At 45.2% G+C, this 23,530-nt stretch overlaps 1 protein-coding gene across 2 annotated transcripts in view; it reads right to left on the reverse strand.

Annotated features, from left to right (window-relative positions):
• The window catches only part of PGM1 (phosphoglucomutase 1), a 62,654-nt gene that overhangs the window by 19,318 nt on the left and 19,806 nt on the right, over positions 1–23,530 (reverse strand). The window contains exons 1-7 of one of the 2 annotated variants that reach the window (XM_047788809.1): positions 17,575–18,188; positions 10,064–10,226; positions 9,601–9,747; positions 7,791–7,916; positions 4,765–4,955; positions 3,084–3,238; positions 115–230 (exon numbers count right to left, since the gene is read on the reverse strand). In XM_047788809.1, the coding sequence (XP_047644765.1) occupies positions 115–230; positions 3,084–3,238; positions 4,765–4,955; positions 7,791–7,916; positions 9,601–9,747; positions 10,064–10,226; positions 17,575–17,874 (1,198 nt within the window). In that variant the 5' untranslated portion in view covers positions 17,875–18,188. Of the gene's footprint in view, positions 1–114; positions 231–3,083; positions 3,239–4,764; positions 4,956–7,790; positions 7,917–9,600; positions 9,748–10,063; positions 10,227–17,574; positions 18,189–23,530 lie in introns of those variants that run through there. The other variant, XM_047788810.1, reaches the window with a different exon arrangement.

The following is a 23,530-nucleotide window of genomic DNA, read 5'->3' on the forward strand; positions in this document are numbered from 1 at the left end:
GATTTAGGACACATCAGCTACTGTTGCTATTTCAGGGCCGCCTGAGCGAGTCTAAGCTTTCACGGCAAGTAGCATTTACAGGAAAGAAAACGGTGGCAAGGGACGTGCACTTACCTGTTCCGAAGCTCTCCTCCCCACAAAGGGACAGTTTGCTTGCATCCATCAGATTCCCAAAAAACTTCCAACCAGTTGGGGTCTCGTACAAAGCAATCTTTGTAGCATTAGCCACCCTTCAAAGGCATGAAATCAAAGTTACATCACAGCAGGGCTGCTCGCACAGGCATGCGAGGGACGGAAAAGCGCAACCGTTATTGCAATCAAGGGCCCCATTTCGCACTGCTCAGAGGTACACGTAATTCTAAGACGGGTGGAAAACCGGACGAGGAAACTTGAGCACAATGGGCTATTCTATGTGAAGGCAGAGAAGCGGGGAGAGGAGGGTGAAGAAAGAATTCAGGTCACTGAGTTTAATATTCTAGAAGAAGCAGCAGTGGCAAAACGGGCAAGGCTGTTTGGGGAGCTATTTAAACCCACGTTTTAGATACAGACAGCATTTGTAACTATTCTGTATGGAACAAAAGAGTGATGTTTTGATGCATCTATAACCACAGAATCATAGGATGTTGGGTCCAGGAGGTCAGTATTTTACAGAGGCAGAAACAGGACCCAGAATGCTATGTGATCGGCCCAAGGTCACATGGCCAGAATGACCAGCCGCCCGCTATCCAGATGCCCAGTCAGTGCTCCTTTCACTTTCCTGGAAGGCCCTGCAAGGACAATGCTCAATGGGGTCTCCCATTTGCACCAGCTGTGTCCATACTGAGCCCTGGTCCCCATCACCCCCAACACATCTTCTACTTCTCCCTGTATGTCCTTAGACTATTTGAAACCTTTGAGTGACCTTTTTTTTTAGATCTCTTCCCCTTTGAACAGGAAGTTACCTACATTTCACTCGCTCTTTTAGTAAGATTTGCTTTCCAGAATGCTTGTCTTTTTTTTTTTTTTTGGTCTTTTCAGGGCCACACCTGCAGCATATGGAGGTTCCCAGGCTAGGGGTTTAATCGGAGCTGTTGCCACCAGCCTACACCAGAGCCACAGCAACTTGGGATCCGAGCCTCATCTGAGACCCGTACCACAGCTTGTGGCAACGCCAGATCCTTAACCCACTGAGCGAGGCCAGGGATCGAACCTGCAACCTCATGGTTCCTAGTCAGGTTCCTTTCTACTGAGCCAGAATGTTTGTTTTATCACTAGCAAAACAATACCATATTTCAATTCTAATATTTGAGAACCATTAAATCTGTGATTTTGAAAACAAAGCACAGTACATTTTTTGCTGGGTAATGATGTATTTTCCACTGTGATTCTATATGTGGATTATCAGTTTTTCTAAAAATTAGAATTAAATTGTTCTCAGATCACACAGAAGCTATTTTTAGGACCAGATAGGTCTAATGTCCAATGGTGTGGCCACAGACCAGCTCATGACTTTGGATGGCGAACACAGAGGCATAAGTACCAGGTTCTAATTCTAGCTCTGATGTAGTTGCAGGGTCCTGGACCAAACTCCTAACTACTCTTTTGGTTTCCTCTTCTTCAAAATAAGGGCTGTGATGAGGGTCCACTGAGATGGTGAATGTAATAAAGCACCATGTCAACTACAAACTGTTATATGAATATTGTTATGACTTCTTCGTTCTAACACACACACACACACACACACACACACACACACACCACGCACAGGAAACAGAAAAGTACTGCATAGCAAAGATTTTGGGTTTAAATCCTGCTCAGTTATTTACTAGCTGGGCAACCTTAGGAAAATTAATGTCTTTGTCCTTTTGTTTTTCCACCTGTTAAAGAAGAGTTAAATATAGCATTTACTTCATGGGGTCAGTTTGAGCATTAAATGACTTAAAACATATCAAATACTTAGTGTCTAGTATAAGTTAATGTTCAATAAATATTAATTATGACTATAATATCCTAGCTATATACATCCTGCTTTCCTCCTTGGCCTCAATCTTTTATTCGTTCCCTTGTTCTATTATTTTTAAATTTTTTTTGACTGTGCCCATGGCATGTGGAAGTTCCCAGGCCAGGGATCAAACCCGTGCCACAGCGGCAACCCCAGCCAGTGCAGTGACAACACTGGATCCTTAACCCCCTGCACCACAAGGGAACTCCCACTTGTTCTTTATCCATTCATCCAAGAAACATTTATCAGGCACCTAACATAATCTAGTTAATATTCTTCTTAGTTTGTCCTCATTTATGACTTATATTTTTCAGATGCTTTAGATGTGATCTTATTAGCTACCCTAAAGCCTCTGCAAGTGAGAGGAAACACAATAAATAAATAAACAAATAAGCAAGTTAGAAACATCAATTGTTTACTGTCTCTGGGTCCCTTCTTTCTCAAAAACCAAATGAATGAGCTTTCTGTTTGTTCACATTTTGGATAAACAAACATTTACTATGCATGTGTGTGTATGGGCATCTGATGGTGGTTGGATGAGGTTGGTTTTTTTGAAAGAAAATTCTCCTGAAACACTGATCTTACTTTAAACTGCTCTTTCACCCAAACTCTGTGCACACTGCGAAAAGGGAAAGTAATCTTCTGGAATGATGTTTTAACTACAACGAAGTGTCATCTACTCATTCATTCATTAACATTCAATCAGTCATTTTTTAAAACACTGCGTGTGTGTGTGTGTGTGTGTGTGTGTGTGTGTGTGTGTGTGTGTCTTACTATTTGACAAGCACACCATGATCAGGCAGTTTAGGATGGTGAATCAGACAGTCATTTCTCTGCAGAAGCTGCACATCTAAGAGCCCAGACAGTCGAGTAAACAAGCTATCAGAACACAGTGTGGTAAGTGCCAGGGTGGAAGAAATGCGGGGTGCTGAGGCAGCATAGAGGGGGTACATCCGATCCAGAAAACACACACCCATTCCCTCACAAAATAAACACTTATAGAGCACATGCTATGCATCAGATGCCCCAGCTGAAAGGCAGGGAAGGGTGACCCCAGCACAGTGAGGAGCCTGATGCGAGCCGAGGGAACGGAGAGACATACCGGTCCAGGGCACCACTGGTGGGCATGCTGCGTGCAAAGCCGCGGACCCCAGTTTGCTGGAAATACGGAATGCTGAAGATGTTGGCAGCGATGACAGCCACGGAGTCTGAAGGGTTCACAAAGAACCCATGCTTGCCCAGAATCATGTTTCGATCCTTTGGGAGAAGGGGGATTTAAAGGAAGATCTTTTCATCAAAGTTTTAAAGAAACCAAACTATCTTCATAGCAGTTTTATAAAATTTAAAACTGATGCACATATTCCTACTGGGTTCTAAACACTGGATCTTACTCCTCGTGGATCCGTGCCATACGATGGCACCGATGGCACCGATGGCACCTCGGCCCAAAGAGCTGAAACTGTTTTCAATTAAAGTACCAGCCCAAACTCCTTCTGGGCCAAATCCTCTGTTCTCCCTCCAGAGGCCATACGACCTGACCCTCCCCTACCTGTTCCAAACTCTGGAACCAATCACCCCTCTTCCCTCCCAGAAGAGAGGAGAGACCACTATGAGAGGAAATGTGGGCTGTTTTGAGTTTGGTAGGTCTATCAGGCGCCCTTCAAGGAGCAAAGCAGGAAGTTCCCATGTGGCTCAGCAGGTAATAAACCCGATTAGCATCCGTGAGGATTCGGGTTTGCTCCCTGGCTTCGCTCAGTGGGTTAAGGATCTGGCATTGCTGTGAGCTGTGGTGTAGGTCAGACGTGGCTCAGATCCTGCGTTGCTGTGGCTGTGGCATAGGCTGGCAGCTGTAGCTCCGATTAGACCCCTAGCCTGGGAACTTCCACATGGCGTGGGTGCGGCCCTAAAAAGACTGGGAAAAAAAAAAAAAAAAGAGCAAAGCAAATCTTGCCCCCTGCATTTGGTGCAGGACCCAACAACACGTGCTGCCACCTTCAGGGTTCTCTTGGTGCCTGACATATAGGAAGTACTCAAGTAACTGAGAGTATGGAGGAAAAACTCCCATCGTGCACTGCAGCAGAAAGAGGCATCACAAATGACGTCTGCTAGGGACCCTTTTCAGCTCCCAGAATTCTGATATGGGAAAAACTATTTTTAGGAAACAGCGAATTCTCTCTGATGTTAAAGAACAATAGAAACCGCCAAAATATTTTTTTTCCACTAGGTAAACAGGTGTAGTGTTCACTGTGTCTGCGATACCGAGTGTACAGCTCTAACTTCTTCTTGTCTGTGATATACTCACCAATGTAAATAAAAGAGCATGTTTATTTAAAATATGACCTGTAGCTAAAGAATAAAATGTTAATTCTCTTAATTATAGTTTCATCATTTTTAAGCTCATGTGAATGCATAGATGGGTATATGCATAAGGCCGAAACCCTCCCCGGAGACTAAATAAGTAGCCGGCTGCTTGTGGAGAGCAAAAACTTCCCTCAGGACAGGTGTCTAGAGCCCAACTAGTTCGTGAAGTACCAGTCATGACAGCACAACCAGGTCTCAGTCACCCTGCCCCCCTTAGCAAACATTAAACACATGGCTTAGAGTCTGGACGCATTCTGTCGAAGAGGGTCTTCTAAAAATCGAGCCCTGACTCCGGATGCAATGAGACAGCTTGACCGGCACTGCTGGACCCACAGGGCCTGGTAGAAGCAGCCTGTCTTTTTCCCAACCATAGGGTCAGGGCTAACGTGCATCAAGGGCCCCTTAAATGCACTTGCACGCACCCCATCTCCATCAAAGGCAGCCCCAAAATCATGCTCTCCTGTCTTCATCGTCTCCACCAGGTCAGCAGCGTAGGTGAGGTTGGGGTCAGGGTGGTGGCCCCCAAAGTCCTCCAGAGGAACGCAGTTCACCGCCGAGTTTGCGGGGGCTCCCAGCTCCTCACACAGGATCTTCTTCACGTACGGCCCCACGACTATGCCAGGCATGCAACGAAGATCCAGAAAACAAAACTTAGGACAGCAGAAGAGGCTTGGGGGACTGGGGGGAGGTGTTCTAGGGAGAATGGCCTCAACAGCAAAGAGAGCGGGCAAACTGTATTCAGCGGCTGGTGGAGCGATAAGACTGCATTGGGATGTTCTACACAGAGGATGGTGAGAGGTGAGGTTGGAAAGGTGGGGCCGGCGGCTTAGGAAAGGGTGGGGAAGGGAACTGGGCTGGCCATTGTGAAGACCCTGCTCCACACCCGTGCTGGGTGCTTCTCGACCACTTTCTCCCGCACGCCTTCAAAAGGGCCCCCCAGATGGGACAGCTTAGTGCTTGGGAACCTGGACTCTGGAATCAGAAGGTCTGGGTTCACATCTCAGCTCTGCCCATCACTGGCTGTGTCACTTTGACAAAGCTACTTAATCGCTTTGAACTTCCGTCCACCCCAAATAGGAGCTCCCTAACAGGGCTGATGTGAGAACTGAGTTAATAGATAACGAAGCACTGAGAACAGTACCAGCACTTATAACTGTTTGCGTTATTTTACTTTTTTTTTTTTGTCTTTTTACCTTTTTCTAGGGCCGCTCTTATGGCATATGGAGGTTCCCAGGCTAGGGGTTGAATCGGAGCCATAGCCACTGGCCTCCGCCAGAGCCACAGCAACGCAGGATCCAAGCCGCATCTGCAACCTACACCACAGCTCATGGCAATGCCAGATCCTTAACCCACTGAGCAAGGCCAGGGATCGAACCCGCAACCTCATCGTTCCTAGTCGGATTCGTTAACCACTGCACTGTGACGGGAACTCCCTGTTATAACTATTTGCATTGTGATTATCACCTCCAATTTATAGGGAAGAAAACTGAGGTTCTGAGATGAAGCTATTTGCCCAAACTTGCACAGACAACAGGAGAGGGAGCTAAGATTCACAGCCCTGATCTGTCTCCTCTATCAAGCTGTCTGACAAACTGATTAAAAGAATGCTAACAAGGGAACACAGGAAAAATCAGACATTTTGCGGTATCACCTAGTGTAATGACCAAGAAGGTTCATCTCTAAAATGCTGAGCACTTATTTTCACCAAGGAAGGTACCAATGTTGATACATGGGTCACAGCAGTACAGAGGATGTGTTTCCCATTAGGGTCCCACGATGAGGAGGCCACGGACACACCATAGGATGAGGTCAAGGCAGCCAAGGCTTCAAGGGGAATAGAAACTAAGGCACCCAAAGAACAACAGAAAGGCCTAGAAAAGAAGTTAGCTCCCTGACCAGCTTCTCCAATCCAGTTCCCCATCACAAGCCCCATTCTCGAGCCAGCCCAGACTCCTGCTCCTTCCCCTGGTGTGACATCTGTTTTTCCACTCTCAGGCATTTGCTGGAGCCACTGCCTCGGCTGGGAAGGACCATCACTTGACGTTCCACCACCCTAGGTCTTTCTTTCATGAAAGCTGAGTTGGTTGCCATGTCTCCCAGGAAATCTTTTGATACCTGGAGTCACACTCTGCCTTCTTCCACACCCCAAAGAGAATCCCTAAGATTCTAGATAACCCTCGTTTTGTTGGCCTGGCAGTGGCGTTTCTTACCCACCTCAACTCCCCCAGCATCACAAGTGCTTTGAAGGACATCTCAACCAAGTCCCTGCCTACCCCCTACGCATACCTGTGGCAGCTACTCAATACCTGTCTTTGACAAGTGAATGCTCTGACAGGTCAGAATAGCTTTGTCTGACTAAAGGAGACCCATTCTGCGGGACTCTGGAGGCAAGTTAGGACCCAAGGGGAGCAGTTCCGGAGATGGGAGATTTTAGCCCCCCCCGGAGTTTTCTGACCATGGTATTGCCATATTAACGGGAGGCCCTGGGCACAGCTCAGAAAGGGTTCGAGCATGGGCAGATAATCTTCCCCAGCCAGACAAGCAGATGGATTGCAACCCCAGGGAAAATCCTTGTCCCTCAAAGATTCTAAAACTCTGAATTATTACCAAATAAATAGATAACCGAATGGTTGAGGAACTCCCACATTCCTACAGGCAAGAAAACTTCATGGTTCAGTGACCACTGCTGTCTCCACTGACGGGGCCACACAAGCCACTGGGGAGGAAGAGGGAGACACACATCCTGTCATTTGTGAATTTAGTTGTGTGTGGTGTGGTCCTCTTCTGAGAAAAGGCGCATGTGTGGGGCACAGTGAGTGGGACGTGGGGCTCAGGAGCACGTTTATCACATCGAGCAAACAACAGGTCCCTTCCGAAATAGATGGGGGCGCTTAGAAAGAATGTAAGGCATCTTCTGAGCGGGAGGGAAAGTCTACAAAAATAGCTGCATGGTACTCGGAAACTGATGCTTAATGTGGAAACACTGACCTTCACACTACCTTACAGTGAGGAATTTTGCTGCATATAACTAGATTTTTATCTGTGTATTACTCTGAGACAGTTGCAAAGGAACTGAGAGAGAGAGTCTTAAGGAAAGGCCTGTTAAATAAAGCATCATGGAGTTCCCATTGTGGTGCAGTGGAAACGAATCTGACTAGAAACCACGAGGTTGTGGGTTCAGTGGAAACGAATCCGACTAGGAACCATGAGGTTGTGGATTCGGTCCCTGCCCTTGCTCAGTGGGTTAACAATCTGGCGTTGCCGGGAGCTGTGGTGTAGGTCGGCGGCTACAGCTCTGATTAGACCCCTAGCCTGGGAACCTCCATATGCCTCAGGAGCGGCCCAAGAAAATACAAAAAAAAAAAAAAAAAAGAGCATCACGATACACAAAGCTGAGAGCTGCTTCAGATCTCTGAGGGGAGGAAACAGAAGAGGAACGGCTCCATACCTCCGTGCATGGCGTCTATACGGATCTTCAGTCGGTTTGGACCAGAAAGCAGTTCTTTCAGTGCATTGAAGTCAAAGATGTTTCTCAGCATGGTAGCATAGGCTTCCACCGAGTCCACAATTTCCACTGTGAGAACAAGCAACATTGAAAGATGGAGGAACTAAACACATTTAGAAAGATTATCCTCTGAAATGATTCTGCTGCTGTAAATGTGCAATTACTATGGTAAAAGGACATTTATGGAACAGCTCCAATGTGCCAGGGCTGTTACATGATGTCTTATTTAATACTAACGATTTTCCTGAGAGGTAAATGTTAGCAGTCCTATTTTACAGACAAACAAGTTCAAGTTCTGAAAGATGAAGTACCTTGCCCACACAGCTGGGATGGGGCACACGGGGGACTCTGGATGGAGGGCTGCCTGACCAGAAGCCCTGCTGCCATGGTGATTCCCTATCCGTTTCCACGAGAAGTATATTTTTGTGTCAAAAAACAACAGAAAATGTAACACCTACTTTTCTTTCCTTTCCTTTTTCCAGGCCCGTTGCCATCAAGACTTAATGGTAAAACTATTTTAATGAACCACTCTTCACATGCGCTGCTAAAGGAATAAAACAAATACAAGAACTTAGTATTGTTCTTGTTGTTGAATGTCCAGGGGTCTGAACATTTTCAAAATATGAAGAGCTTAAGAAATTCTCTACTGGTGTTTACTAAACCCAAAGAATATCTTCAAGATAGACCAGAGCGCTCCTTCCTCTTTGTTAGGATGCAACCGTTGGCTCCTAAAGGGTAGGTTCAAGCAAAAAATGCATCCCATAAACTTGCAGACCAGGGAAAGAATACATGTCAGAGCAAAGTCGAAACGCAACTCACGTCGCTAACCATCTCGACCTCATTTCATTACTGTGAATAATCTTATCACCACGTATTCCATCAATTACTGTCATGCCTTGATGGTCAACAACAAGTGTTTACAACAGCTGCTACCCAGGGAGTTCCAGCTTCACGCCTACCATGGTCTAAGTTGATTTCACTGAAAGTAAAATCAACACCCAAGCTTTGGAATCATTCACACCTGCGTCTGAATCCTGATTTCCTTCTCACTGACTATGTGACCTTGAGCCTCTTATTTCAGCTCTCTCAGACTCTGTTTCCTCATCTAGAAAAAGTGAATACAATGCTGCCCTCACAGAACCACAGTAAGAGTAAAATGCGAAAATGCATGCTAAGAGCTTGGCACATAATAAAAGCTCAATAAAAGATGGCTATGGAGTTCCCGTCATGGCTCAGCAGTTAACGAACCTGACTAGTATCCATGAGTTTGTGGGTTCGTATCCCTGGCCTCCCTCAGTGGGTTAAGGATCTGGCTTTGCTGTGAGCTGTGGTATAGGTCACAGGCACAGCATGGACCCCACGTTGCTGTGGCTGTGGCGTAGGCCGGTGGCTACAGCTCTGAATGGACCTCTAGCCTGGGAACCTCCATATGCCACAAGGGTGGCCCTAAAAAGCCAAATAAATAAGTAAAAGACAAGTCCTCTTATCAAGGCCATTCACTTTATAGGTAAGAAAACTGAAGCTGAGAGATGTGGAAACAACTTACCCAAGGTCACACAGCTGGTCCCCAGCAGGGCCCAGAGAGCCCAGGTCTCTAGACCCCCCAGACCCAATTCCAGACCTGTTCATTACTGCATGCAAACTTGGTGGCCACAATCTTTCCAAAGATAAAGACCCTTATTCTTAAAAGCTTCAGAGGCAAATCCCTCAAGCTGGAACTAGGAGTTGGAGCAGGGGAGGAGGGTGAACGTGCCTGTGAAGGGTTTGAACTTGTTTTCTAGGTCAAACTGCTGCTTTCCCAGAACCCCGAGGTCTACTTTCAGGTCAGGGCAAATTGCGTATTCTTCAATTGTCTTGCTGATTTGGAAAATCTTATCCGTTATTGCTTCCGGGGCAGGACCTGGAAATCAAACAGCAAACAGTGAGTGGGTCCTTTGTTGCAGCTGACAGGGGAACACACAGAACACAGAGCTCATCAATTCCTCTTCACTAGCACCTCAGGCAGCCAAGCATCAGGATTTCCTAAACCAAATATTATGTTACTGATCATCCATTCATGGCTCCTCATGTTCAGGTGCAACAAAATGAGAAGCATCTCATTTCTACCAAAAGGAAACAAAGAGCCCCCTTGCTAAAGATCAGAACCAGAACGCTGGCCTCCCAAGCTCTTGGTTGTGGGTTTGTCCCACAGAACGTAAAATGGACAGTAAACTCACCTCCATTGGAAATATTGAATTTGATTCCAAAATCTCCATTGGGTCCTCCTGGGTTGTGGCTGGCTGTCAGGATGATCCCACCAATGGCTTTGATCTTTCTAATGATGCAGGATACAGCAGGGGTGGAGAGGATTCCATTCTGTCCAATAACCAAGCGACCGATCTAGGAGAAGAAATCCAGAATGTACACTTTAAATATCAATAAATCCAGAGCTACCCCACAGAAATGCCAGAACAGGCAGGTGAACAAAGAAATACTCTACTGGACTAGGGAACATGTCCCTGAATGAACATCCACAGCGTGAGTTATCATTATAATGGAAGTATATTATTTTATTGTTGTTGCTGAGTAATATTATCATTGAAGTAGAATCAGCATTGCTGAACAATGCTACTCCTTCAGACAGTTTTTTGGGGACTTTGTAGCGTATAAATTGGGTTGCTAGAAAGCTCTGGCAAGAAAACATAAAGCATTCAAAACAGAGCTTGTCCAGACCAGATTCACAATTTGAATACATCAAAGAAATTCTGAGAGGCGTGCCCTAGTGTCTCAGCAGGTTAGGTGGGGACCTGGTGTCATCCCTACTATGGCTCTGATTACTCCTGTGGCCCAGGGTTCAATCCCTGGCCCAGGGACTTCTGCATCCATGGGGCAGCCAAAAAACAAACAAACAAACAAACAATTGTGAGAAAACCCACATTTTTATCCACTTCGAAGTATACTTTCGATCCACATTGGGAGAGAGAATATAAGTTTAACTAGTTCAAGGAATCCTAATCCAAAGAGAAGCCTTTTGTAAACTAAAATAATCTGAAAAAGGAAAAAGGGCAAACTTTTTATTAAGAATGTTATAAAATGAGTTCCCGTCGTGGCGCAGTGGTTAACGAATCCGACTAGGAACCATGAGGTTGCGGGTTCGGTCCCTGCCCTTGCTCAGTGGGTTAAGGATCTGGCGTTGCCGTGAGCTGTGGTGTAGGTTGCAGACGCGGCTCGGATCCCGCGTTGCTGTGGCTCTGGCGTAGGCCGGTGGCTACAGCTCCGATTCAACCCCTAGCCTGGGAACCTCCATATGCCTCGGGAGCAGCCCAAGAAATAGCAACAACAACGACAACAACAATAACAATAACAACAACAACAACAACAACAAATAGCCCTGCCCTGCTTCCTTTAAAACAGTGCTGCCCAAATAGAAATGTGATATGAGCCATATACCTAATTTAAAAAAAAAAAAAAGAATGTTATAAAATGTACCTCATGAATTTCTGTCTCCAGTCAAGCTTGGATTTTGATATGGTGGGTTCCCAGGCTGGGGGCGCCTGGGCCATGTCCTGTGCCTGGGGCCGGGAAGGCTGGAAGTGTCCCTGGGTAAGCCAGCTAGGACCAGCCACATCAAAGAGCCACAGATGCTACTTTTGTGGCATTCTTAACTCACCTCCCCAGATCTCTCACAGATGGTATCAGCACAGCTCCTTTGTTAAAATGACAGTAATTCAGTCTGTTTCATCATGACCCAAGTTCAAAAAGAAGGAAGAAGTTCTGTCAGTTCCTGACTACAGAAGACACGAGTGCTGCACAGAAAGATTTATAAAATAACGAGTTTGTGCCCTTCCTCCATCCTCCCCTCGGAGAGAAGGAAGGGACAGGAATGTTTTTAAGTTTTGCATTTGTTATTTCTTCTTGCCCCACTCAATATAAATAAGGTTGAAGACATGACTTAATGAATGTAAACTAATACAACCACTATGGAAAACAGCATGGAGCTTCCTCAGAAAACTAAATATAGAACCATCATATGATACAGCAATCCCACCTCTGGGAATACACTGGACAAAACCATAATTCAAAAAGATACATGCACACCTACGTTCACAACAGCCTAGACAAAGAAGCACTTAAAACATCCATCGACAGATGAATGGATTAAGATGTGGTACATATATACAATGGAATACTATTCGGGCATAAAAGAGAACAAAATAGGAGTTCCCGTGGTAGAGCAGCAGAAATGAATCTGACTATGAACCATGAGGTTGTGGGTTCAATCCCTGGCCTCGCTCAGTGGATTAAGGATCTGGTGTAGCTGTGAGGTGTGGTGTAGGTCGCAGACATGGCTCGGATCTGGTTGCTATGGCTGTGGTATAGGCCAGCAGCTGTAGCTCCAATTCGACCCCTGGCCTGGGAACCTCCATATGCTGCAGGTGCAGCCCTAAGAAAGGAAAAAGAAAAAAGAAAAAAATAATGCCATCTGCAGCAACATGGATGCAACTAGAGATTCTCATACTAAGTGAAGTAAGTCCGAAAGAGAAAGACAAATACCATATGATGTCAATTTTATGTGTAATCAAAAATATGGCATAAATGAATCTACCTATGAAATAGGAACAGACTCACAGACATAGAGAACAGATTTGTGGTTGCCAAGGGGGAGGGAGGAGGGAGTGGGATGGACCAGGAAGTTGGCATTAGTAGATAGAAACTGTTATATTTAGGATGTATAAACAAGATTCCACTGTACAGCACAGAGAATTACATCCATTCTCCTGAGACAGGCCATGGTGGAAAATAATACTAAAAAAAGAATGCATATATATGTATGACTGACTCACTTTGCTGCATAGCAGAAATTGGCACAGCACGGCAAAGCAACTACACTTCAATAAAATGTTTTTAACAGACAATATTATTTCAAGGAAAAAAAAAGAAAAAAAGAAATGGCTTGATGGTAGAAGATGTATTTCTAATACTGAAAATGCCAATGAAATGCCTGGGTTCCCTGGGCAAGTTTCTCTGGGACTGTTAGCTTTGCCACTTTCCCACAGGTCACTAAAAGCTTGACTGCCTTATGTTTAAACCCCTCCACTACCAACTACCTCCCAGGAAGCAGCTGCTTCATTCCAGGAACCTCTTGGCTCTCATGTATCTCTCTCTGAACAATTTGTTATATTAATACATATCTTATGTCCTACCTCCCTCAGGAAGCGGCAACTCCCTGGGCTCAGGACAGTGGGAATGGGAACATCTCACCCTTCTAGCAGTTCCCGGCTGTGCTTCTGATGTAAATAAAAGCCTATGGTCAAGTAGTTCCATAATTTTGACAGCAAGAGCTCTCAGATGGCAATTTAATCAGCCAGAGTGGATGGTGGAGTTATCTGAAAGCTGTGTTTGCACATCAAGCACACTGACTTTTTTTTTTTTTTTTTTTTTGCTTTTTAGGGCCATACTCGTGGCATATGGAGGTTCCTAGGCCAGGGATTAAATTGCAGCTGCAGCTGCCGGCCTTCACCACAGCCACAGCAATGTGGGATCCAAGCCTCTGTGACCTACACCACACCTCACAGCAATGCCAGGTCCTTAACCCACTGAGCGAGGCCAGGGATAGAACCCATGTCCTCATGGATGCCAATTGGGTTCAATAACCACTGAGCCACGACTGGAACTCCAAGCACACTGACTTTTACTTGGATTCTGTATGTACTTAATGTGGGAGGGGAAACTGGTAAATGAAAATCAGGCTATGCAACCCGAGTCACCCCTTCATTCTACCATTCCCTACAGCAATGGTTCAAGACTGAGAGGATTGTACCCGGAGGCAAGAGTAAGAGAGAAAATCAAGAGAAGCAAGGAAAGTCCATGGTAGGTTCTTTCTCTTGAGCCCAAGAGTAGGTACAGCTGGCCAAAATACTCCCTTCCAGAGCAGACTCTTTCCCAGGCATCATCCTCAGGAATAGAATCCTCAATCTGATACTGGGGAGATACGACTCTATTATCCTCCTTCCCCTGAGAATGTCTGAGCATCATAACAGCTCCTGACTCAAGCTCCCCTGCCTTTCTCCCACCAGCACCTCCTCTGCTCTACCTTGGCTGAATCTTTCCAACCTACCCCCCGGCCCACCTGGTTCAACTTCTGAACTGTAGTTCTGTGTCCCTCCCCTACTCACAAACCTTCCCTGAACCATATGATCCAGAAACTGCACTTCTAGGTACAGACACAAAAAGAAAGCAAGGACTCGAACAGATATTTGCATACCCATGTTCAAAACAGCGTTATTCACAATGGCCAAAGGTGGAAACAACCCAGATGTCCCTCAAAAGATGAATGGATCAACAAAATGCAGTACCTACATACGATGGAATAGTACCCTTAAAAAGGAAGGAAAATTCTGCCACATGCTACAACATGGATGAACCTCGAAAACATTATACTAAGTTAAAATAAGCCAGATACAAAAGGGACAAGAATTGTATGATTCCGCTTATATTTAGTAGAGGCATATGCTAAATGGAATAGGCAAATGGATAGACAGAAAGTAGAACCAAATTTGCCAGGGGCTGTGGGCAGGAGACAATGGGGTGTTACTGTTTAGTGGGTACAGAGTTTCAGATGAGATGATGAAAAAGTTCCGGAACTAGATAGGGGCAATGGTAGCCAAGCATCATGAATGTAATGGATACCATTGAATTGTACACTTAAAAATGGTTAAAACAGCACGTTTTGGTATGTATACTTTACCACAATAAAAGGTGGGAACAAAGCCTTCCCTGGATCCCACATATCTACCAGCTTAGAGATGCCCCCTTTGCCCTGCACCCAGTCCTGCCTCCTCACCCTCATCTCCCTTCCGCATCACTCGTGTCCAGCTACCATGTGAGGCCTCACTCTCCACACCGCCCCCCTCTCTTTTGATAGTCAACCATGACAAGGAGTAAATGTAAAATATTCCCTTTAACTGAAAGATAGGGCCTACTGTTTTCCTATATCTCACAAAAAAAAACCAAGTTGCATTTTCTATGCTCTGCTAGTCATACCCACAGTTTCTGTCTTCATTTCTAAAAATATCTCTAGGTTTAAAGCCCGGGGGAATGAATGAGACAAGTACTATAAACAAGGCCCCGCCAATGTTTGACTTTGCTCATTAAAATTGCCTATAAATGGAGCTCCCATTGTGGCTCAGTGGGTTAAGAACCTGACATAGTATCCATGAGGATATGGGTTTGAGTCCTGGCCTTGCTCGGTGGGTTAAAAATCTGGCATTGCCACAAGCCGCAGCGTAGGTCGCAGATGTGGCTCGGATCCAGCGTGGCTGTGGCTGTGGCTGTGGCTGTGGCATAGACCAGCAGCTATAGTTCTCATTCGACTTCTAGCCCAGGAACTCCCATATGTCATAGGTGTGGCTGTGAAAAGAAAAAAAAAATTTTTTAATTAAAAAAATTGGAGTTCCCGTCATGGCTTGGTGGTTAACAAATCTGACTAGGAACCATAAAGCCTTGCTCAGTGGGTTAATGATCTGGCGTTGCCGTGAGCTGTGGTGTAGGTCACAGACGGGGCTTGGATCCCACGTTGCTGTGGCTCTGGTGTAGGCCGGCGGCTACAGCTCTGATTAGACCCCTAGCCTGGGAACCTCCATATGTTGCAGGTGCAGCCCTGGAAAATACAAAAAAAGACACACACACAAAAAAATTGCCTGTAAATGCAGGCGGCTCTATGCAAATAAAAACAAAGGCAGAGTGTATTCTGTTATCCACACATGCACCAGACAAGGGGGTACTAAAGGGGAGAGAGGAATCGGCCTCCATTTAGCTCACTAGGCTGAAAAGTTCTCCTAGCCCTGGCTCCTGGGTGGATCAGGTGTTGACAAAGCTGAGGAAGGAACACTGACTTCCATTCAAATCTGTGGCAATAAATTCTCTTTCTTACAGATTGCCTCCCTAAAGTTCCACCCACAATCAAAGGGATGTTAAAATCGTCAGAATTTAGGAGATGTTAGAAAAAGAAATCAAACTATATAGGCTTTGATAGGTTTTATCAGATGAAAGTGCTGTATCGGTCCACTAAACATTTTACGTAATTCCGTTGGGGAGCATGGCTACTTTAAATGCATCACTATTTTTAATAAGGAATGACCTTGAAAAGTCTTGAAAATACTGCTTGAGCTGCCACAGCTCCAACAAATAGGCGGTTACCGTATTTAGTCAATTATTATCGCTTTAAATGCATTATTTAGCAAACCTCAAGATCGTAAATCTGAGAAAGCCTATAGGGCCTGCCTGAATTACACATTCCTATCACTTCTTCCACATCCTTCAGCTTTGCACAAAAATGCAATGAAGCCAAATATATCACAGCAAAGGGGACAGTGTACCAGATCCACTCAACAATCCAGATATATGCGCAGAAATAATGTTCCATCCATTCTCTCCCAAAAGATTAAAGGCATCTTAATACTGTTCCCTTCGCAGCTCTCCTCAAAGATGAAATTTACAGCATGTCACATTTCATCTTAAAAATGTGTATGCGTCATAATAATTTCATATTCGAGTGCTTTATCAGCAAATTTTACATGACAGGCATTCAGATTTTGAAACTGGGTATAAAGGAAACCTCATGTTATAAACAACAGGATCTACACACACTTCTAAATATAATTTGGTAATGTATTTTTTTTTAATTGGGCTTTTGCCCTCACACCTGCTTAGTGTATTGTTAAAATAGACTGAAAATGAATGCCCGGTGCATTTGGCTGCGATGCTAAATTTTACGTCCTCAGAATGAGAATTGCTTCCAGGAAGGAAACAAAACAGATTTTTAAAAAATGGGTAAGTACCGAAGGACTGTGTGCTCCAAGTGATTGCTAAGTGTAATCAAATCTAAAACACTAAAAATATACGTTGGCCCTACCGAGGAATTTGCGGAGCAGAAACAGCCATGTCCTGATGCCGGCCTTCTTGTAAGTCAGTGAGACTGGGCCAATTGTTAGATTGTCAAGATCAATGCTTCCTGGTGCAAGGTTCCTCCCGATGTGGTTAATTCAGCCAACACAGCTCTTCGCCATGCAGAGCTTTAGCAGAGCCTCCTTATATTATGGGCTCACAGGAGTTATTATCTCTACCCTGCTGCACAAATTCACCGCACACAGGGCTTCTTTGTATCCAAGGTCATTAGAAGCAGGTTGCCCTGTAACAGGTCCACTTGGAAGGCTCACACCTAACATTTTCCAACCTCCTCGTAGCAGTTCCGCACGATTACTGGGACCCACAAATAACAGCATGCCCTGGCCTTTGTTTTCCTGTTTGACAAGTGACTGAACTTCAACAAGGAAGCCATTGAAAGAAAACAAAATCCTCCTCTCGGGGCTACTCATTAGAGCCTCACGCCTAGGATAGGGTGCCTCTCAAAACTAGTTAGAATGGAGATAAGACATCCTAAGGCCGGGTGCGCTTTAAATGCCTAAAAGCAACAGGCACCTCTTCAAGCAACAGGCACCTCTTCAAGCAACAGGCACAGAGAACAACATTAAGAAGTTGAACTTACAGTCCCATATCCCAAGGTGACTAAGGTAATTTCAGGGTAATATCACAATACACCATCTCTGAAGTCACAATGAAATTTAATTGGATGTTAGTAGCACTGAGATATGTGCACCACACAAATCTTGGTACTTGTGTATATTTCTGCAGAATTAAGAGGTTATGTGGAGAGCCAGAAGCATAGCAATTCTAAGCATATACCAACCCCATTGGCGGCTGCCATCTGGACTATTGTTTCTATTGCCGATTTATTAAAATACCGCCCGTCTCCACCAACTACCAGTGAGGATCCCTGGCGATCTTTTAGGTCTATGGAAAAGAATATACTCTGGATGAAATTCTCCAGATAGCAGGGCTTGGCCTCAAAAAAATAGGTTTTCTTCCGCAATCCACTAGTTCCTGGTTTCTGGTCGTAGTAGGGAGCTGTAGTAAAAGTCAACAGAGGTAGAGGACCTTCTTCCATTTTTCTGTATTTCCCAGAAATCCATTCATCAAAGTCACTCATCTTTCATTCCCACCATTTGGCTCCGTGAAGGTCCAGGAAGCAGTCAAAGGTCCCCCCAAAGAGTCTGTCCGACCTGAAGCAGCCACAGTGTTGCCTGCGTCACTAAAACAGAGGTCTTGCCTGGATGCTCATTCTCAAGGAGGAAGCAGGGTTCATTCCTGCTGTCAGCGTCCCTTGTGAAAAAGCTAATGGCCACCCACTCGCCCACACCCACACCCAGAGCAGATCTCCAAAGTTGTTTTGATGAGGACACTCTGCCCACATAAGCCAGCCAAATACCCTTCAATTATTTTTGCCTCATTTCCCCGTTAGGGTGGAGGCGGGTCCAGAGGGCACTGCACGCAGCGGACTTGAGTTACCAACACCAGAGCAGAGCCAGACTCTGCTCTGAGAAGCAGGCAAAGACGGAGCAAGTGCAGTCGGTCCCCGAGGCCGGTTCGTGAACAAGACACCCTGATGCAGCTCCGCTGCGACTGACACCCCTTAAACCAGAGCCTCCCTGGGCAGTCATCACCGAGAGGCCATCTGCAGCTGAAGTTGCTCCATGCCCTCTCGCAAGTTAAAGGTCAACCTTAAAATGGAAGTGTGGGATCTGTTACCTCTGGTTTCCTTCTATCACCATTATTTTGATGCCCAAGTGATTTGTAACTTCCCACATGCAATCCCAATTAGAAGGAAAAAATCATCTAACAGAACAGATGTATTCCTTGGCCATGAAAGCTTTAACAAAAGAGAATTCGGTTCTAGAAGAACAGACATCCACAAACACGCCCCGAATGACCTACGGCCAGGTCGTTCCCTTGAACTTATGGAAAAATGGGGATGAAAATGCACAAAATCCTTGAAAACATAAGCAGAATGGGGTGGGGGCGGGATGTTTTTCTGAGTGCATAAGGTGTGATCAAGTCACTATTTGGAAAAATGGTATGAACATAAGATTAAATCTTGTGTTTGAATGTTCTCAGCTTTAAGTAGACTTGACTTTTAAAAAACATTTTGAGTGAAGCTGTTTAAGTCCTTTGCCTTTGAAGAACCTAAGATGTTTAAAAACCTTCCACCTGACTAAATTTAATCACCAATTCCACTTGATCCCTATGATTTTAATCTATCTCAATACATACATGTGTGTGCTTTATCCAGCTCAGCAGAAGGTGTCAATTCCAAAGCTCCACTGTCGAGGTTTTGGTGAACTTGTTAAGGGGACTTAAAAAGTAAATTAGGGAGTTCCCGCCATGGCGCAGCAGAAATGAATCCGAGGTTGCGGGTTCAATCCGTGGCCTCGCTCAGTGGGTTAAGGATCTGGCGTTGCCGTGAGCTGTGGTGTAGGTGGCAGCTGTAGCTCCCATTGGACCCCTAGCCTGGGAACCTCCACATGCCACGGGTGCAGCCCTAAAAAGATAAAAAACGGAAAAAAAAAAGTAAATCAGGACTAGTTAGGCCACATGTATGTCTGGGGACTTTGAGGTACATAGAAAAGTCAAGTGTTCAAGGGGAAAGTGAGTAATCAATCCTTTGAGAAACAAAACCTGAGTATTTTTCTACTAACTTGACAAGCCAGGTCTGAAAGCCATCAGGCCCTGGGAACAGCGGGCTGCCCTCTGTGAGGCATGAAAGTCTCTGTGGTCCAGGGGCTTCTCACACAGGACCAGCAGAACCAACAGACCCAAAAGCAGAAAGCAGGCCACTACCAAGGGAGCCTGGCATCCCTCACATGGCACACGGGCTGGCCCATCTCCAGGGAGGACCTCAAGACACAACATTAAAACAAAGCACAAAGCACGTCCATTAAGTTGAAAGCTAGTTGGCCAAGGACGATTGTTTTTTATAGTTTATTTCTGCCTCTTCTTATTTTATTTATTTATTTATGCTTTTTAGAGCTGCACCCATGGCATATGCAAGTTCCCAGGCTAGGAGTCGAATTGGAGCTGCAGCTACAGGCCTATGTCACAGCCACAGGATGCCAGATCTGAGCCACTTTTCTGACCCACACCACAGCTCACAGTAACACCAGATCCCCGACCCACTGAGCAGCTCCAGGAATCAACCCACATCCTCATGGATACTAGTCAGATTTGCTTCCGCTGCACCACAATGGGAACTCCTTATTCAGTTTTTAAAACTAAAATTCTTATGAAATAACCTTGCTTTCTACAGCTTATTTCTGCCTCTCATTTAGTTTTTAAAATTAAAATTCTTGGAGTTCCCGTCGTGGCGCGGTGGTTAACAAATCCGACTAGGAACCATGAGGTTGCGGGTTTGGTCCCTGCCTTGCTCAGCGGGTTAACGATCCGGCGTTGCCGTGAGCTGTGGTGTGGGTTGCAGACACGGCTCGGATCCCACGTTGCTGTGGCTCTGGCGTAGGCCAGTGGCTACAGCTCCAATTCGACCCCTAGCCTGGGAACCTCCATATGCCCCGGGAGCAGCCCAAAGAAATAGCAAAAAGACAAAAAATAAAAATAAATAAATAAATAAAATTAAAATTCTTATGAAATATCTTTGTTTTATGAGCAGTAGTTTATACACTCAGTGTTTTCCAACTTACCACAAATGCAATTTTTTTAATTCATATTTTTTATGTTTGGTTGCAAGTTTTCTCTGGTTTTAAACAGGCTTGCAGATTAAGCCAGCATATGGGTCTTGACATGTTTAATAATAGATCCAGATTTATGAAACATCAACCCAATAATCTTTCCATTGGGAATAACAGAGCTAATCCACCACATAATTGGTAGTTTCCCTAACAAGATCTTGAAACCCCAGGGTAGATTCAGGGATACTTGGTTGCATGGGGGCTCTGACATCCCCCACCAAAGCCTCTCTGCTCACCCATTCCAGCACGTTCTCCGCTGGTGGTCAGCCACTCTCTGGAAGAAACTCTTTCTGAAACTGGAACTAGGAGAGTGATGTTTTTCTGGGGTCTTTTCCCACACATCTGTTTATTTTATTTACAGTTTATGGTCAATGCATATCAATTCCATAAAATGAGAAATGATAAATAGTCAAGGCACAACTATGAAAATTCAAAACAGATATTCAAGGAGTTCCCATTGTGGCATAGCAAAACCGAATCTGACTAGTATCCGTAAGGACACAGGTTCGATCCCTGGCCTCACTCAGTGGGTCAGGGATCTGGTGTTGCCGTGAGCTGTGATGTAGATTGCAGACGAGGCTCGGATCCTGTGTTGCTGTGGCTGTGATGTAGGCCAGCAGCTGTAGCTCTGATTCGATCCCTAGCCTGGGAACTTCCATATGCCATGAGTGAGGCCCTAAAAAGCTAAAAAAAAAAAAAAGATATTCAACACACACAAACCCACACAAGCATCAACATGGGCTTGTTTGAAGCATAAGCTCCAACAGGTGTTATTTCAAAGGATGGCCTACATGCTTGCCATTCTTCTTGAAGACACTGGCCACATCAGATTCAAGAGGACCTCGGCTTATCAGCGTGTGTTCATATGAACAAAAATTTGTTTCTAAAAATATGTTTTCACATTGAAACTGTTGTAAAAGTGACACTTCTTCAGAATTAAGTCTGCTCTTAGGCCTAGTATCCTAGTATCACTTTTTAAACATCTAAAAACTGACAGATACAGAAAGTGTTCCTCATGTAACTATTCTGATTCTTTAAAGGTTAAAATATATACAGTCTAAAGTAGTTTAAAAGAATCACTGCAAGCTGAATAATGCCCTTCCAGTCCTAAATCCTAATAGCTGGCATGCTACTTTGGGGATGGTTTTTTCTTTCTTCTTTTTCTTTTTAGGGCTGAACCTATGACACATGGAAGTTCCCAAACTAGGGGTCAAAGTGGAGCTGCAGCTGCTGGCCTACACCACAGTCACATCAATGTCAGATCCTTAACCCGCTGAGCAAGGCCAGGAATCAAACTTGCATTACATATACTTAACCCACTAAGCCACAACAGGAACTCCCACTTTGAGGATCATTATTTGTTTGCCTCACAATTTCAAGAGTTTTAAATACACCTCTGCAGTAAGAGCATCTTCGCGTTTAAAACATCATTTAATACAAATGGGAACAAACAACAGTGTTTGAGCATCGAGAAGTCCTACATATGAAATCTGCGGAATAGATTCACCAGGTAAACCCGGTCCCCCCAGGGAACATATATTCTTTGACGTCGCTGCATGTGAGCCAGCTTTACGGCGAGGCATGGACTGGAAAGGCTTCCATCTCTCACAGCACCTGCACTTGCCAATGCATATCCAGCAACTTCACATCAAATCAAAGGTTCCAAGCAAAGAGCAGTGTTTTCACCAATGACCTATGTCAGTATGGTGTTTGTCAATACGCAAAACCAAACCGAAAAGATGTAATCCTTGCCCTAGAAACGCTTCCATTCTAAAAATGGGTCTGAGTCCTAATTTTATGGACACTATAGAAGTCGACCCCATATAAAAATATTGCCAGAAGCAGCCATGTTAGATGGACTGTGAAGTGTGGTAAAAAGAAGAAGCATTAAAAACATTAAGCTTCCTAAGACGCTCCGACTAAGTGGGGCAGCTATTAAGAAACTCATTTGTTTCAGCGCGCCAGCAAAGGTTGAACTTCATCTTCGGAAACGTTACTGTCGAGCATAGCGAGCCCAATTTGGCCAAATGAATTTGCCGGCATCGCCAGCACTCCTTCACAATGACACAAATTACATTTAAACCATATGGGGAATTTCAGGATTACTCCCTTCAGACGGGGAACTTTCATATGGGTCTTGGGCCCCATCAATTTCACCATGGCAGAGTTATGGACCCCCTTTGCTCCCAGCCTCGCAAAGACGCCAGCTCCCACTCTGCTCAGCCAGGATGCCTTCCTAGCAGAACACAGCAGAAAAGGAAGACGTGCCAGTCCTTTACTCATTCTAGCTTTCTGTTTTCCCGTGGACAACTATTTCCTGGGTTGCTCACTGCTATGTCCCAGAGCTCATGGAAGGGCTGGACTCAGGGCCTGAATAGGTTGAACTCTTCACACCAAGAATTACTCTTTAGCAATCGCCACCAGCGTGGGCACAGGGAATAGAACTGGCAGCCCCGCCTCGTCACGCAAGCACTAGAAAGAAAGCTACGAACGGGACTCAAAGCAGCAGGGAACATCAGACCCCCAGAGCCCTGTGCTTGTGATGGCTGCAGCTGCTTGCCTGAGGGCTTGGGGTGTTTGACTCCCATGACAGGAAACACAAGCTGGGAAAAGTCATTCACTTTGAATTGAAAAGTCAAACTCACAGCAACACTGGATCCTTAACCCACTGAGCAAGGCCAGGAGATCAAACCCACATCCTCATGGACACTAGTCGGGTTCATTTCCACTGTGCCACAATGGGAACTTCCATAAAGTCTATTTTGTATGGAAATTATTATTTCTACGGGAAATTTTAAGCAGGAAGAATATTAAGTAGCTATGTTTTTGGCAAGTTGAGTGGCTGCCAGTGGTGCATTCAACAGCTTGAAGGAGAGACTGGTAGAGGATTAACCAAGGTTTGCAAAAAGGACTCCCTCCTCAGCTGGGGAAGCGCTGAGGTTCCTGGTCTCTGCGCTTGTCCAGAGCTGCTCCTCCGCTGGCCTCCTACACCAGACTTCAACTTCGAGTCCTTGGCCAGTGTGGGTCCCGTCAGGTTATTTTCCTCCAACATGAAGACACTACCTG

The sequence above is a fragment of the Phacochoerus africanus genome, chromosome 8 (genome assembly GCF_016906955.1).
Source record: "Phacochoerus africanus isolate WHEZ1 chromosome 8, ROS_Pafr_v1, whole genome shotgun sequence".
NCBI classification, from domain to species: Eukaryota; Metazoa; Chordata; class Mammalia; order Artiodactyla; family Suidae; genus Phacochoerus; species Phacochoerus africanus.